We start from the raw sequence: 15,522 nt of genomic DNA, 5'->3' as shown, positions 1-15,522 counted from the left end.
TAATAAGATTACTAGTGAGAGAAGAGTGGGAGATGGAATTGGAGTACAGTACAGTCTGTGGTTTATCTGATGATGGACAAGTGGAGAGAAGTTGGTAGACCAGAGGAAAAGATAGTAGTGTGTGAGGATGAAGGTTGTAGAAAAATAAGTGTTATGATGTTTAAGAGATGTTTTACAGGGTGGGGACAGAGATATCTTTGGATATAGAGAAGGTGTGTATAAAAATTGTCACAGAAATAGAGGTATAAAAACTTGTTGGTAGGATTGTATGAAGAATTAAAGTGTAATAGTGAAATAAATTGGTAAATAATAATAATAATAATAATAATAATAATAATAACAAGAAGAAGAAGTAAAAGGTGGTAAAAGGATAAAAATATCAGTAAATGTGAAAAGTAGCACCTTAAAATAAAAAAAATAGAAAAAAATAGAACACAAAATAAAATAAATAAAATATGTACAAATAAGAGAACATTATTAACATTAAAAATGTACAGTATGTAACTAGTAGTAGCTTTAATAATAGAAGTAGAAATTATATAAAAATAAAATTTAGGCTTACAGCAGTAGATCATTTCAGTGTTTTACAATGTCCCTTATCAATGCTTTTAATCCTGGCTGAAAATGTGCTAGAATTCCACATGCTTTTAAGGGCAAATTACAGTTAACACCTTTATATCTTTCAATACTGTATGTAAGACAAAATCTTTATATGTAGTTTAACAAATTAGCACCACATTTACATTAAAAACAAAACAAAAAATACAATAATTAAATAAGATAGTATATGTGAAATGTATTTTCACTAAGATATGTTTATTTATATTTAATTTGCATTCCAGACAATCATGCAGATCTTTGTCAAAACTCTTACTGGAAAAACAATCACGTTGGAAGTGGAACCTTGTGACACGATTGAGAATGTAAAGTGTAAGATCCAAGATAAAGAAGGAATTCCACCAGATCAGCAGAGATTGATCTTTGCTGGGAAGCAGCTAGAAGATGGACGAAGCCTTGCTGACTACAACATCCAGAAAGAATCCACCCTTCACCTTGTGCTTCGTCTGAGAGGCGGTATGCAGATCTTTGTCAAAACTCTTACTGGGAAGACAATCACATTGGAGGTAGAACCTTGTGACACTATTGAGAATGTGAAGTGTAAGATCCAAGATAAAGAAGGAATTCCACCAGATCAGCAGAGATTGATCTTTGCTGGGAAGCAGCTAGAAGATGGACGAAGCCTTGCTGACTACAACATCCAGAAAGAATCCACCCTTCACCTTGTGCTTCGTCTGAGAGGTGGTATGCAGATCTTTGTGAAGACCCTGACAGGCAAGACCATCACCCTTGAAGTTGAGCCCAGTGACACCATTGACAATGTTAAATGTAAGATCCAGGACAAAGAAGGAATTCCACCAGATCAGCAAAGGTTGATTTTTGCTGGGAAGCAGTTGGAAGATGGGCGCACTCTCTGTGACTACAACATCCAGAAAGAATCCACCCTTCATCTTGTGCTTCGTCTGAGAGGCGGTATGCAGATCTTTGTCAAAACTCTTACTGGGAAGACAATAACATTGGAGGTAGAACCTTGTGACACTATTGAGAATGTGAAGTGTAAGATCCAAGATAAAGAAGGAATTCCACCAGATCAACAGAGACTGATCTTTGCTGGAAAGCAGCTTGAAGATGGACGAAGCCTTGCTGACTACAACATCCAGAAAGAATCCACCCTTCACCTTGTGCTTCGTTTGAGAGGCGGTATGCAGATCTTTGTCAAAACTCTTACTGGGAAGACAATCACATTAGAGGTAGAACCTAGTGACACTATTGAGAATGTGAAGTGTAAGATCCAAGATAAAGAAGGAATTCCACCAGATCAGCAGAGATTGATCTTTGCTGGAAAGCAGCTAGAAGATGGACGAAGTCTTGCTGACTACAACATCCAGAAAGAATCCACCCTTCACCTTGTTCTTCGTCTGAGAGGTGGTATGCAGATTTTTGTCAAAACTCTTACTGGGAAGACAATCACCCTTGAAGTTGAGCCCAGTGATACCATTGACAATGTCAAATGTAAGATCCAAGATAAAGAAGGAATTCCACCAGATCAGCAAAGGTTGATTTTTGCTGGGAAGCAGTTGGAAGATGGGCGCACTCTCTGTGACTACAACATCCAGAAAGAATCCACCCTTCATCTTGTGCTTCGCTTGAGAGGTGGTATATAGATCTGTGACTTCAGACATCCAGAAATAATCTACATTACATTCATTTCCTCAACTCAAAGGTGGTTATCAGAGCTGGAAAAAAAAAACAAGTCACCTATGAACATTGCAAGCATGAAGATGCTAGCTTTATCTGTCAAAAGGTTATATAGGTTAAACTGGTATTAATATTCCTATGGGCTCTCTAAAATATAACAGTAAAATTAGTTTATGAAGGGAAAAATTGGGAAACCACAGTGGAAATCCTTTTGTAAAGTCATATGACTATCTCATGCAAGTTTTCTGTCAAAGTATATTGATCTGAGTGCTAAAATGGTTTTGGGGTTCTAAATATTTGTACTGACCAAGGGGAGGATTTAAGGTGATCAAAGTATTCCTTGCTTGCTAAGTGTGGATTAAGCACATAAGAATATCTACTTTTGGATTCTAACACAAAAATAAAATTTCATTAAGTGTTTCACTGTTTTCGTCTGTGTCATTTTCAAACATCTGACAACCCACAAATACAGGTTGAGTATCCCATATCCATATATTCCGAAATACGGAATATTCAGAAATACGGAATTTTTTGAGTGAGACAGAGATAGTGAAACCTTTATTTTCTGATGGCTCGATGTACACAAACTTTGTTTAATACACAAAGTTATTAAAAATATTGTATTAAATGACCTTCAGGCTGTGTGTATAAGGTGTATATGAAACATGAATGAATTGTGTGTATGTACACACACTTTGTTTAATGCACAAACTTATTAAAAATATTGGCTAAAATTACCTTCAGGCTGTGTGTATAAGGTGTATATGAAACATAAATGCATTCTGTGCTTAGACTTGGGTCCCATCACCATGATATCTCATTATGGTAGGCAATTATTCCAAAATATAGAAAAATACGATATCCAAAATACTTCTGGTCCCAAGCATTTTGGATATGGGATACTCAACCTGTACTTTTACTTAGGTTATTTTCAAAAAGGACCTGAATTTGGTGTGCACCTTGAAATGCTCTTGGCTCAAATGTAAAAGCATTTGCACATTTAAAGGGACATTGGAGAAATTGTGGTTCTTAAATGTTCATGTAGGTAAAAAAATTTAATTGTCTGTCTGTCCATCAATCTATTCAAACATTTGCGCAAATATATGTAACCGAGATCTCTGAATTCTAATATTGTGTGTAGAGATGAGCGGGTTCGGTTCTCAGAGAACCAAACCCTACCGAACTTTGCCTTCCGAGCCCGGATCCGAGTCCGGCTTGGGTTTTCCCACCTGACTTGGAAACCCGAATGCGGCAAAATGTCATCATCCCGATGTTGGATTCTCGCGGGATTTGGATTCCATATAAGGAGCCGCGCGTCGCGCCCATTTTCACTCCAGTCTCGGAGAGTGTATAGAGAGGACATGTCCTCAGTGTTCAGTGTCTGTGTGTTGGGACGGGAAAGTGGGGTGGCAAGTGTTGTCCAGTCCAGTGTAGTCAGTGTATTGTGCTGCATCAGTCCAGGCAGTCAGTGTTGGTGTTCTCTTCTGCCATATATCCAGTGTAGCTGTATAAGTGGTGCTGTGTTGTGCAGATCAGTCCAGTGTAGTCAGTGTATTGTGCTGCATCAGTCCAGCCAGTCACAGTGTTGGTGTTCTCTGCTGCCATATATCCAGTGTAGCTGTATAAAGTGGTGCTGTGTTGTGCAGACCAGCCCAGTGTAGTCAGTGTATTGTGCTGCATCAGTCCAGCAAGTCACAGTATTGGTGTTCTCTTCTGCCACATATCCAGTGTAGCTGTATAAAGTGGTGCTGTGTTGTGCAGACCAGTGGTAGTGTCCTGTGTCATCAGTAATTCCAGTGACGATATACGCTGCTGATATATATCCACTGCTGCAGTATAACAATTATAACAACAACCTGTTGTGCTGCATCAGACCAGTGGTCGTGTCCTGTGTCATCAGTAATTCCAGTGACGATGGGGGTAATTCCAAGTTGATCGCAGCAGGATTTGGTTAGCAGTTGGGCAAAACCATGTGCACTGCAGGGGAGGCAGATATAACATGTGCAGAGAGAGTTAGATTTGGGTGTGGTGTGTTCAATCTGCAATCTAAATTGCAGTGTATAAATAAAGCAGTCAGTATTTACCCTGCACAGAAACAAAATAACCCGCCCAAATCTAACTCTCTCTGCACATGTTATATCTGCCTCCTCTGCAGTGCACATGGTTTTGCCCAACTGCTAACAAAGTTCTTGCTGCGATCAACTCAGAAATACCCCCGATATACGCTGCTGCTATATGTCCACTGCTGCAGTATAACAATTATAACAACAACCTGTTGTGCTGCATCAGACCAGTGGTAGTGTCCTGTGTCATCAGTAATTCCAGTGATGATATATGCTGCTGCTATACGTCCACTGCTGCAATATAACAATTATAACAACAACCTGTTGTGCTGCATCAGACCAGTGGTAGTGTCCTGTCTCATCAGTCATTCCTGTGCTGCATATTGGGGGTCATTCCAAGTTGATCGCTCGTTGCCGATTTTCGCAACGGAGCGATTAAGGCAAAAATGCGCATGCGCATGGTACGCAGTGCGCATGCACTAAAGTATTTTAGCACAAAACTTAGTAGATTTACTCACGTCCGCACTAAGAATTTTCATCGTTGAAGTGATCGGAGTGTGATTGACAGGAAGTGGGTGTTTCTGGGCGGAAACTGTCCGTTTTCAGGGAGTGTGCGGAAAAACGCAGGCGTGCCAGGATAAAACGCGGGAGTGTCTGGAGAAATGGGGGAGTGGCTGGCCGAACGCAGGGCGTGTTTGATACGTCAAACCAGGAACGAAACGGGCTGAACTGATCGCAGTGTAGGAGTAAGTCTCGAGCTACTCAGAAACTGCTAAGAATTTTCTATTCGCAATTCTGCTAATCTTTCGTTCGCAATTCTGCTAAGCTAAGATACACTCCCAGAGGGTGGCGGACTAGCGTGTGCAATGCTGCTAATATCTGCTAGCGAGCGAACAACTCGGAATGACCCCCATTGTCTCATATAACTCCCCAAAAATAATGGAGAACAAAAATTTTGAGGAGAAAGTAGGGAAAGATCAAGAAGAAACACTTCCTCCTAGTGTTGAAGCTGCTGCCACTAGCCATGACATAGATAATTAAATGCCATCAACTGCCAAGGCCGATGCCCAATGTGATAGTAGAGGGCGTGTAAAATCCAAAAAGCCAAAGTTCAGTAAAATGGACCAAAAAAAGAAATTTAAATGGTCTGAGGAGAAACGTAAACTTGGCAATATGCAATTTACGACACGGAGTGGCAAGGAACGGCAGAGGCCCTGGCCTATGTTCATGGCTAGTGGTTCAGCTTCACATGACGATGGAAGTCCTCATCCTCCCGCTAGAAAAAATTAAGAGTTAAGCTGGAAAGAGCACAACAAAGAACTATGCGCTCTGAGATGGTATCACAATCCCCAAGGAGAGTCCAAGTGTGTCGGCGGTTGCGATGCCTGACCTTCCCAACACTGGACGGGAAGAGTTGGCTCCTTCCACCATTTGGACGCCCCCTGCAAGTGTTGGAAGGAGCACCCACAGTCCAGTTCCTGATATTCAAATTGAAGATGTCACTGTTGAAGTACACCAGGATGAGGATTTGGGTGTTGCTGGCGCTGAGGAGGAAGATGACGATGAGGATTCTGATGGTGATGTGGTTTGTTTAAGTCAGGCCACGGGGGAGACACCTGTTGTCATTGGGACGAAGAAGCCCATTGTGATACTTGGGCAAACTACCAAAAAAGCTACCTCTTCGATGTGGAATTATGTCTCCACAAATACGGACAACAGGTGTCAAGCCATCTGTTGCCTCTGTCAATCTGTAATAAGTAGGAGTAAGGATGTTAACCACCTAGGAACATCCTCCCTTATAAGTTACTTGCTGCGCATTCATCAGAAGTCAGTGTCAAGTTGTGAAACTTTGGGTAAGAGCGTAAGCAGTCAACTGACACCTAAATCCTTTCTTCCTCCTGTACCCAAGCTCCTGCAAGCCACAGCACCAACTCCCTCAACGTCAACTTCCTCCTCAGTCAGGAACGTCCGTAGTCCTGCAGGCCATGTCACTGATCCTTGAGTGGTACGCCTGCTGTTGCTGCCGCTGCTGTTGTTGCTGCTGGGAGTCGATCGTCATCCCAGAGGGGAAGTCGGAAGACCACTTGTACTACTTCCAGTAAGCAATTGACTGTCCAACAATCCTTTGTGAGGAAGATGAAATATGACAGCAGTCATCCTTTTGCAAAGTGGATAACTGAGGCCTTGACAGCTATGTTGGTGTTAGAGGTGCATCCAGTATCCACCATTAGTTCAGTGGCACTTAGAGATTTGATGGAGATAGTGTGTCCCCGGTATCAAATCCCATCTAGGTTCCACTTCTCTAGGCAGATGATACCAAGAATGTACACAGACATCAGAAAAAGAGTCACCAGTGTCCTACAAAATGCGGTTGTATCCAGTGTCCACTTAACCACAGACATGTGGACAAGTGGAACAGGGCAGACTAAGGACTATATGACTGTAACAGCCCACTGGGTAGATGTATTGTCTCCCGCAGCAAAAACAGCAGCAACACCAGTAGCAGCATCTTGCAAACGCCAACTCGTTCCTAGGCAGGCTACGCTATGTATCACCGCTTTCCGTAAGAGGCACACAGCTGACAACCTCTTACGGAAACTGAGGAACATCATCGCAGAATGGCTTACCCCAATTGGACTCTCCTGGGGATTTGTGATATCGGACAACGCCACCAATATTGTGCATGCATTACATGTGGGCAAATTCCAGTATGTCCCATGTTTTGCACATACAATTGTGTGCAGGAGATGCTGACGGTGGGCCGAAAAATTGCGGGCCACTTTCGGCATTCTGCCACTGCGTGCCGAAGACTGGAGCACCAGCAAACACTCCTGAACTTGCCCCGCCATCAACTGAAGCAAGAGGTGGTAACTAGGTGGAATTCAACACTCTATATGCTTCAGAGGATGGAGGAGCAGCAAAATGCCATTCAAGCCTATACATCCACCTACGATATAGGCAAAGGAGGGGTAATGCACCTGACTCAAGCGCAGTGGAGAATGATTTCCGTCTTGTGCAAGGTTCTCCAACCCTTCGAACTTGCCACAAGTGAAGTCAGTTCAGACACTGCCTGCTTGAGTCAGGTCATTTCCTCATCAGGCTTTTGCAGAAGCAGCTGGATAAATTGAAGGAGGAGCTAAGACGGAGCGATTCCGCAAAGTATGTGGGACGTGGATGGAGCCCTTCATTCGCTTTGCCAGAATTCAAGAGTGGTCAATCTGTTGAAATCAGAGCACTACATTTTGGCCACCGTGCTCGATCCTAGGTTTAAAGCCTACGTTGTATCTCTCTTTCCAGCAGACACAAGTGTGCAGAGGTGCACAGACCTGCTGGTGAGAAAATTGTCCACTCAAGCGGAACGTGACCCGTCAACAGCTCCTCCTTCATTTTCTACCGCCACTGGGGCTGCAAGGAAAAGGATAAAATTTCCTAGCCCACCCGCTGGCGGTGATGCAGGGAAGTCAGGAGCGATAGCTGACATCTGGTTTGGACTGAAGAACCTGCCAACGATTACTGACATATCTACTGTCACTGCATATGATTCTGTCACCATTGAAAGAATGGTGGAGGATTATATTATATGAGTGACAGCATCCAAGTAGGCATGTCAGACAGTCCGTATGTAGACTGGCAAGAAAAAGAGGCAATTTGGAGGCCCTTGTACAAACTGGCTTTATTTGACCTAAATTGCCCCCCCCCCCCCTTCAGTGTGTACTCCGAAAGAGTGTTTAGTGCAGCCGGTAACCTTGTCAGCGATCGGCGTAGGAGGTTACTTCCACTAAATGTGGAGAAGATGATGTTCATCAAAATTAATTCTAAATTCCTCCTGGAAGACCTTTACCAGCAATTGCCTCCAGAAAGTACACAGGGACCTGTGATGGTGGATTCCAGTGGGGACGAATTAATACTCAGTGAGGAGGATGTACAGGGTGAAAGGGGTGAGGAATCGGAGGATGATGATGAGGTGGACATCTTGCCTCTGTAGAGCCAGTTTGTGCAAGAGATTGATTGCTTCTTTTTTGGTGGAGGCCCAAACAAACCAATCATTTCAGCCTCAGTCGTGTGGCAGACCCTGTCGCTGAAATGATTGGTTTGTTAATGTTTGCATGTCCTGTTTATACAACATAAGGGTGGGTGGGAGGGCCCAAAGACAATTCCATCTTGCATCTCTTTTTCTTCTTTGCATCATGTGCTGTTTGGGGACTAGTTTTTTTAAGTGCCATCCTGTCTGTAACTGCAGTGCCACTCCTAGATGGGCCTGGTGTTTGTGCCGCACACTTGTGTCGCTTAGCTTGGCCATCCAGCTACCTCATTGCACCTCTTTTTCTTCTTTGCATCATGTGATGTTTGGGCCCTATTTTTTAAATCTGCCATCCTGTCTGTAACTGCAGTTCCACTCCTAGATGGGCCAGGTGTTTGTGACGCACACTTGTGTCGCTTGGCTTGGCCATCCAGCTACCTAATTGCACCTCTTTTTCTTCTTTGCATCATGTGCTGTTTGGGGACTAGTTTTTGAACAGTGCCATCTTGTCTGCAACTGCAGTGCCACTTCTAGATGGGCCAGGTGTTTGTGCCGCACACTTTTGTTGCTTAGCTTAGTCATACAGCCACCTCGGTGCAACTTTTAGGCCTAAAAACAATATTGTGAGGTGTGAGGTGTTCAGAAAAACTGGAAATGAGTGGAAATTAATGTTATTGAGGATAATAATACCGTAGGAGCAAAATTACCCCGAAATTCTCTGATTTTAACTGTTTTTATGTTTTTTTCAAAAATCATCCAGATCCAAAACCAAAACCAAAACTCGAAAGGGTGGTTTTGGCAAAACCAAGCCAAAACCAAAACACGAAAATGGAATTAGAACCAAAACCAAAACACGAAAAGTGCCCGCCGCACATCTCTATAAAATGTGTGGAATTTACATCTGGTTACTGTTATCATTCAGGGTGCTGGGTGAAACAAAATGCTTTTTTTTTTTTTTTTGCTTAGAAATACCCCTCCCTTTCAAGCACCTGAATAATATCACTAAGCTAATTGAGCATCTGCCACACTATATATGTCTGTCCATCAATCTAGCCATGTTATATCTATTTTGTATACTATCTACCTATCTATTTACTCATCCACCTATCTATTTATCTATGATAACCTATTAAGTGGTTGTCTTTCAGTCTGCAGGACATGTGCCAAAGCGTACTTCAGCTTATTCAGTTTTATTTAGAAAAAAACTGTTTATTGTAATCATAAAACAATTATTGAATTTTTTTTATGAACAGTTTGTGATGTCAGGAGTTACTTGACAAATAATTCTAGCCTTTTTAAGGTTATTTGGCATACTTTTATTAAAAGGAGTACTTGGTGTGAAAGAAGGTTTGAGAAACACTGTTATAACAATACTTGTCCTTGGCACACAAGGTAATACAATATATCTTGTAGGAAAGCTGTAAGCTTAAAGAAACAGAGGAAGCTTTACAAACATGCAACAGAAATAAATTACAAACATGCACTTAAAGAAATAATAAATAACTCCAATGTACCACAAGTGATAATAATTTATTAAAACGGCACATAACAAAAATATAACAAATAAAATCAATACTGATACGTGGAAAAGAAATGCTTAGAACTAGGGAGGCCAATCCCGAGATCGGCGGGATCCCGAGATTTAGGGCCAAATATGTCTGGCATTTAATCCCGGGATTGGAAGCTCAAATCCCGGGGATTGAGGGATCAGCATTGAGCATCCTCAGGATGCTCAGACGCTGCCCGGCTACCGCCTCCTGGCTCCACAGCGCACCGTGAGAGGTCACGATGAGCCATCACACGCCGCTGGGAAAAAGCAGATGAAGTGTCCCACCCACCCACGGTGTATGGTGAGTTATGAGTGCGGGGCAGGCAGTGCGAGAGGGGCAACTGGAAAACACAAAACGGGATCCTTCAGAAGCGCTCCGGAATCAATAACAGCTGAGATCACCAAGCAGTTGCTGATCAGCCAATCAGCACAAATACAGACAGAAACCAAAAAGTCTTGGAAATATTTGCAGCGCTATTTCTCGAGTGATTTTATATGCACATAATTCTCATTCCTCTAATGAGTGATAATACCGTTCCAAAAAAACTGTATATTCATCCAGGTATAAAATCCAAAAGTTTTATTAAAAAACAATACAAGATAAGAAACGTCTTGGCTCATAGACATAAACCGAAATTAACAGGTATACCAGTTCAGCATTGATCTCCAGAAAAAGAAGGGTTATCTCACCGGACCTCCCGGACAGTAGAATAAATGCACAGCGTCCCCCCTGAAATATTGCTTTTACTGGAGCTGTGCGCTTGAGGGCTTCCCTGCCGCTAGTCATCCACCGGTTTTTCTACGTCGAGACGTCCCCCTTATGTCGCTGGTTCTCCTGCTCTACGGCTCGTCTATATTAAAAAACGTCCGGCTCTCTCCTTGCACTTGAAGTGACCAAATCCACCTACTGCAGCCGACGCGTTTCTACCCAATCAGGGTCTTTGTCGAGGCATAGGTGGGTTTGGTCTGGTCACTAATTTATACTGTGTCCGGGAAATCAGGTGTGCCAACCCTAGTATTTCATCATACATGTTTCTTCCTTTATTATACATATACCAGGGTTTTTTAAAGGTACATATATCAGTTTTAGTCTAAAACAATAGTAGCTTTACCCTATTGACAAGTCATTTCTACACAATAACTTCAATGCATAATAAATTTGGACGTCAAAAGAACTGTTTATACTCATAACAATTCAAATTTATCTACACTTAAAGAAACCATTTTGTCTCAAAATCTCCGTTTAAACCGCCTTGCTGTAAAGTCTTTAGCTCATAAATCCACCACATCTCCCTTTTTGCTAAGCAGGCAGCTACATCTTTTTTTCTCCAGTTACCCTTTACCTGTTCAATAGCTTTAACATTTATTATGCTATTGACCGAGCAGTTATGTTCCTCTTTACAATGTGCAGACAAACAGTGGTTCTCAAATCCCTTTTTTATATTATTCAGATGTTCTCTCATTCTGACTTTAAAGGGTCTGCTCGTCCTCCCCACATATTGTTTATGACATATAGATTGTATCAAATAAACAACGTTACTACTGTCACACATCATAAAATTGTTAATTTTATACTGTTTTTTAGTTGTAGTTGATGTAAATGTTTCCATTTTACTGCCCTCATTTGCTTTAATGGACCGGCATGCTATGCACAGTCCACACCTAAAAAAATCCCTTTGATCTTACTCTTGTTGTCATATTGGGGACAGGAGCTATGGCGCTTTTTACCAGATAATTTTTCAAGTTTGGAGCTTTTTTATATATCACCCGAGGTTTTTCTGACAGAAATTTCTCCAAAATGGGGTCACTTCTAAGGATTCCCCAATGCTTCTGCAAAACTTTCTCTATATTTCTATATTCTGAATTAAATGTGGTCACAAAGGAAATAGCATAATCTTCCTTTTTCTCTTTACTACTGGGTTGCAGTAGCGAGTCTCTACTAATCTGGTCCAAACCTTCCAGAGTACATTGTAATGTGTCTGAAGCATACCCTTTTTGTTCGAACTGATTTCTTATTACCTGAACCTGCTGTTTATAAACAGAGTTCTCAGTACAATTGCGTTTCACTCGTCGAAACTGGCTTCCCGGTACCCCTTTCAGCCAATTGGGGTGATGGCTGCTATCTTTTCTGATAAAAGAATTACTATCTGTGGGTTTTGTGTAATTCTGTGTGCAAATAGTCTTGTCCTTGACATACACTGTTAGATCTAGAAAATTGATGTTACTATGACTTTGCGTGTAGGTGAGTACCACTCCAAACGTGTTATTATTCAATTTTCTCTGAAACTCTAGAAGGGTATCTCCCCCCCCCCTCCATACAAATATGATGTCATCTATGTATCTGTGGTAGAGTGCGAGACCCGCCCCCAGCTCACCCCACACATGGTGCTCCTCCCATGAGTCCATGAATATATTAGCGAAACTGGGGGCGAATCTCGTACCCATCGCAGTAGAGAGAGCACCACTTTCCGTCAAACTCAAAAGTGACAGGTCGACACGCCCACAATTAGGCAAACCACACCCTAACCACGCCTCTAATTATGCAAATCACGCCCCTAATCACTCCTCTGACACTCCCACTTTTCCTCCCCTTCTGATGTTGTTTTATATAAAATAAGCTTACAAAAGGAGTTATAAGCGTCGTTTAACCATTGAAAACCATCCTGCGTATTAACTCTTAGTTGCACCAGTAAATGTTATATCCGGGTGATTTATAAAATAAGCGTACGAGCTACAAATGCTGTTTATTGGTTTCAGAGTGATATCTATAAAATTGTATAAACTTATAGCTGCTTTAGTTCACCTTTCTATGACTGATAGTTGAACATGAGCATTGTTACAGATCGGTAACCTATTAATGCAAAAAGACGGATGTGTGCATTAAGAGTTCACTATATGTGTATTTTAAGCTATGGTGTTTATGACAGATTAGTAAACTAATGACCGGTACAAATAGACGTGTCATTTGTTTTAATTAGTAGTTGACATAGATGTCTAGGTTGTCCTTACGTTGTTTACATTGTTACAGACAGATTAGTTTTATACAATATTGGACAGTACACATAGACGTGTAATTTGTTTTAATTAAGTGTAGACACAGAGGTCTAGGTGGTCCTTATGTTTGTTTATATTTACAGCTATTTGGCTGAGAAACGCAAGCAGACAAGAAAGTTGCAGGGGTAATTAAGTTCTGTTACTAGGGATATGATAATTTGTAAGGCTGGGGAATTTGCTAGTGACCGAAGTTTGAACTAATAGGGAAAACAGACATGACCAGACTTGTCTGGTCATTAATTAAGGACTATCAAGAGTGCTATGAGAACACGAGTTTGCAATTGACTGGTTGTCGGATGTAAAATGGCAAACACGCTATGGATAATGATATATTATCAATTAGCAGCGGTTAGTGGTTAAGAGATATAGGGAGAGAACCATTTTAACTGCGCTGCAGTAACACGACTGGTAATAAGCATAATACTTAATTGACGGTTTATAGATGCTAACCAGTATTGATAGAGCCTAATGGTTATAAAATAATACATACAGTAGTACAAATCAGTAAAATCATTCTGCTTCATATAGGAACTAAACTGTTTTTATCATTTGACGAGCGAGATATTTTAAACATATTAATGCCGTTTCACATTTGAAATGCTGTGGCTACAATAACAATACTTGACAGGTATGTCTATTAAACCTAAATGTTGCTAAAATATAAAGCGAGATAGAGCTGATCGTGTATATATATATATATATATATATATAATCGCTTGTAAAAACATTGCGTGTTTATATTCAAAATGTTGGCAATGGTTTATGGAAGATAAAGTCGTATAAATTAATTGTATAACATAATCAGGTGTAAAATTATGTGTTTATTAATAAATAAGCTGTTTTTTGAAACCCTATTTGTACATGCCCCCTATAGCTCCACCCGTAGGGTCTGAGTTTTGCATGTGTCAACAACATTTCAGCTTTATAAGGAAAGTCCTGTAACCATTCCATAACAGCGTTGAAATCTATCACACAGAAGATAATGAGTCATTGCAACACAAAAAAGTGCACTTGTTCTGCATGCTGATGCTAATAATAATAATAATAATAATAATCATCAGTTTTATACATTGGTAAATGCACCACACTGCATTTGTTAGGAGGTATTAACAGTTCCATGCCACAGTTGTGGGTTTTGGTGTCCCCGTCCTCCTCTAGGCTGGAGAATAGGCAGCTGGTAGAACGTGAGCATTATTGATTGTCTTGATGCGTAGGAATGGCACGGTATTGGTAGCTTTGGATAACCAGTTTCATCATACAGCTGGCTTAGTTATTATTATTCATGCATATTATCATTTCCCTATGGCACGGTATTGGTAGCTTTGGATAACCAGTTTCATCATACAGCCGGCTTAGTTATTATTCATGCATATTAGCATTTCCCTATTTACTTTCAAAACACTTAATAAATATAATAAACAATTAGGTGTAAAACATAGTCGCCTACCATTCCTCATTCTGCCGGTGACTACCTGAAATAGTAGCAATAGCACCGACTACCTGAATAGTACCTCAATCACCCCTGAAAAAAAAGAAATCAGCGATACATACAGTCAAATGGGATCAGCTGCGACATTTCCCTGTATTAGTTATAAGGCACAATGATCCCTATGGCTACAGGCATTTTAAAGGTTTCTCGTGGCCACTTACAGTATATGGAACCTCATGTAACAAACAATACACAAAGAAAAACTTCAAAATATCAGCGGGGGGTTTTCTTCAGCAAGTAGTTCTTGCTAACTTTGGGTATCATTTACATTGGGATGTAAGTCATTTTCACAACACGCCTCTCAGATGTAACAGTAAGCGCCAGCGCTGTTATGTGTTAATGTCACAATATTAAACAATAACACTTGTTTATCAGGCGCAAGTTTCCCTTAAGTCTAATTGAACACTTGTAAATAAATAATTGTAGTTGCTGCTCCCAACAGGTGATTTGGATTATCACCTAATTAAAGACAATATTTGGAAATAAATGAGAGCGCAATTGCAATTAAAAATATAGTAAATACTTTAATACATGCACAACATATATTAGACAAAATTAAAAACAAAGTTATTCTAAAAGGTTATTCTAAAAAGTCAAATAAATTATTGGTGCTTGACACACCCCCAGAGGGTTCCACAACCTGTAACTGATCCGGTAATTGTCTGTAAATCAATCACTGTCTCAAATGTTGGTAGCTTTTTCTACTATGTTTGAATAAAGTTCCACAGAATGATGGTTTTTTAGAAGTAAATCTGATGCTCACCGCTGCTGGAGTTCAATAGCAATAAACTTCCCATTATCTGATGCAGCGGAGGGAGAAGGAGCATACACCTCTCTGGATCCAAATGCCGTATGAGGAGAGGAAAGAGTGGCTGTCAGCAGCGCCGCTCACAGTGTCCCTGTCAGCCCGTGCTCCGTACTCCACAATTAGGGGCGAGCTTGATGAGATGTTTCTCAGGGTACACGTGGAAAGGAGCGCGGCTGTAGACTGGCAGTGGAACAGTGGAGACAGAGCCCGGCAGTGTTGTGGTCCTCACGGGGGTAGCCTTTACGCGTTTCTCCGCTGTCAACGTATAGCGGTTTCCTCAGA

The 15,522-nt window shown here is 41.1% G+C and overlaps 1 protein-coding gene across 1 annotated transcript; it reads left to right on the top strand.

The window, feature by feature from the left end:
- The first annotated feature begins 848 nt into the window (after positions 1-848).
- On the top strand, positions 849-2,644 carry LOC135049884 (uncharacterized). Its single transcript, XM_063955842.1, has one exon. The coding sequence runs from the start codon at positions 849-851 to the stop codon at positions 2,220-2,222; it is 1,374 nt and encodes a 457-aa protein (XP_063811912.1). The 3' UTR covers positions 2,223-2,644.
- The last annotated feature ends 12,878 nt before the right edge of the window (positions 2,645-15,522 follow it).

The sequence above is a fragment of the Pseudophryne corroboree genome, chromosome 2, assembly GCF_028390025.1.
Source record: "Pseudophryne corroboree isolate aPseCor3 chromosome 2, aPseCor3.hap2, whole genome shotgun sequence".
In the NCBI taxonomy this organism is placed as follows: Eukaryota; Metazoa; Chordata; class Amphibia; order Anura; family Myobatrachidae; genus Pseudophryne; species Pseudophryne corroboree.
Note: the sequence above shows the minus strand (reverse complement) of the source record. Positions and strands in the feature narration are given on the sequence as shown.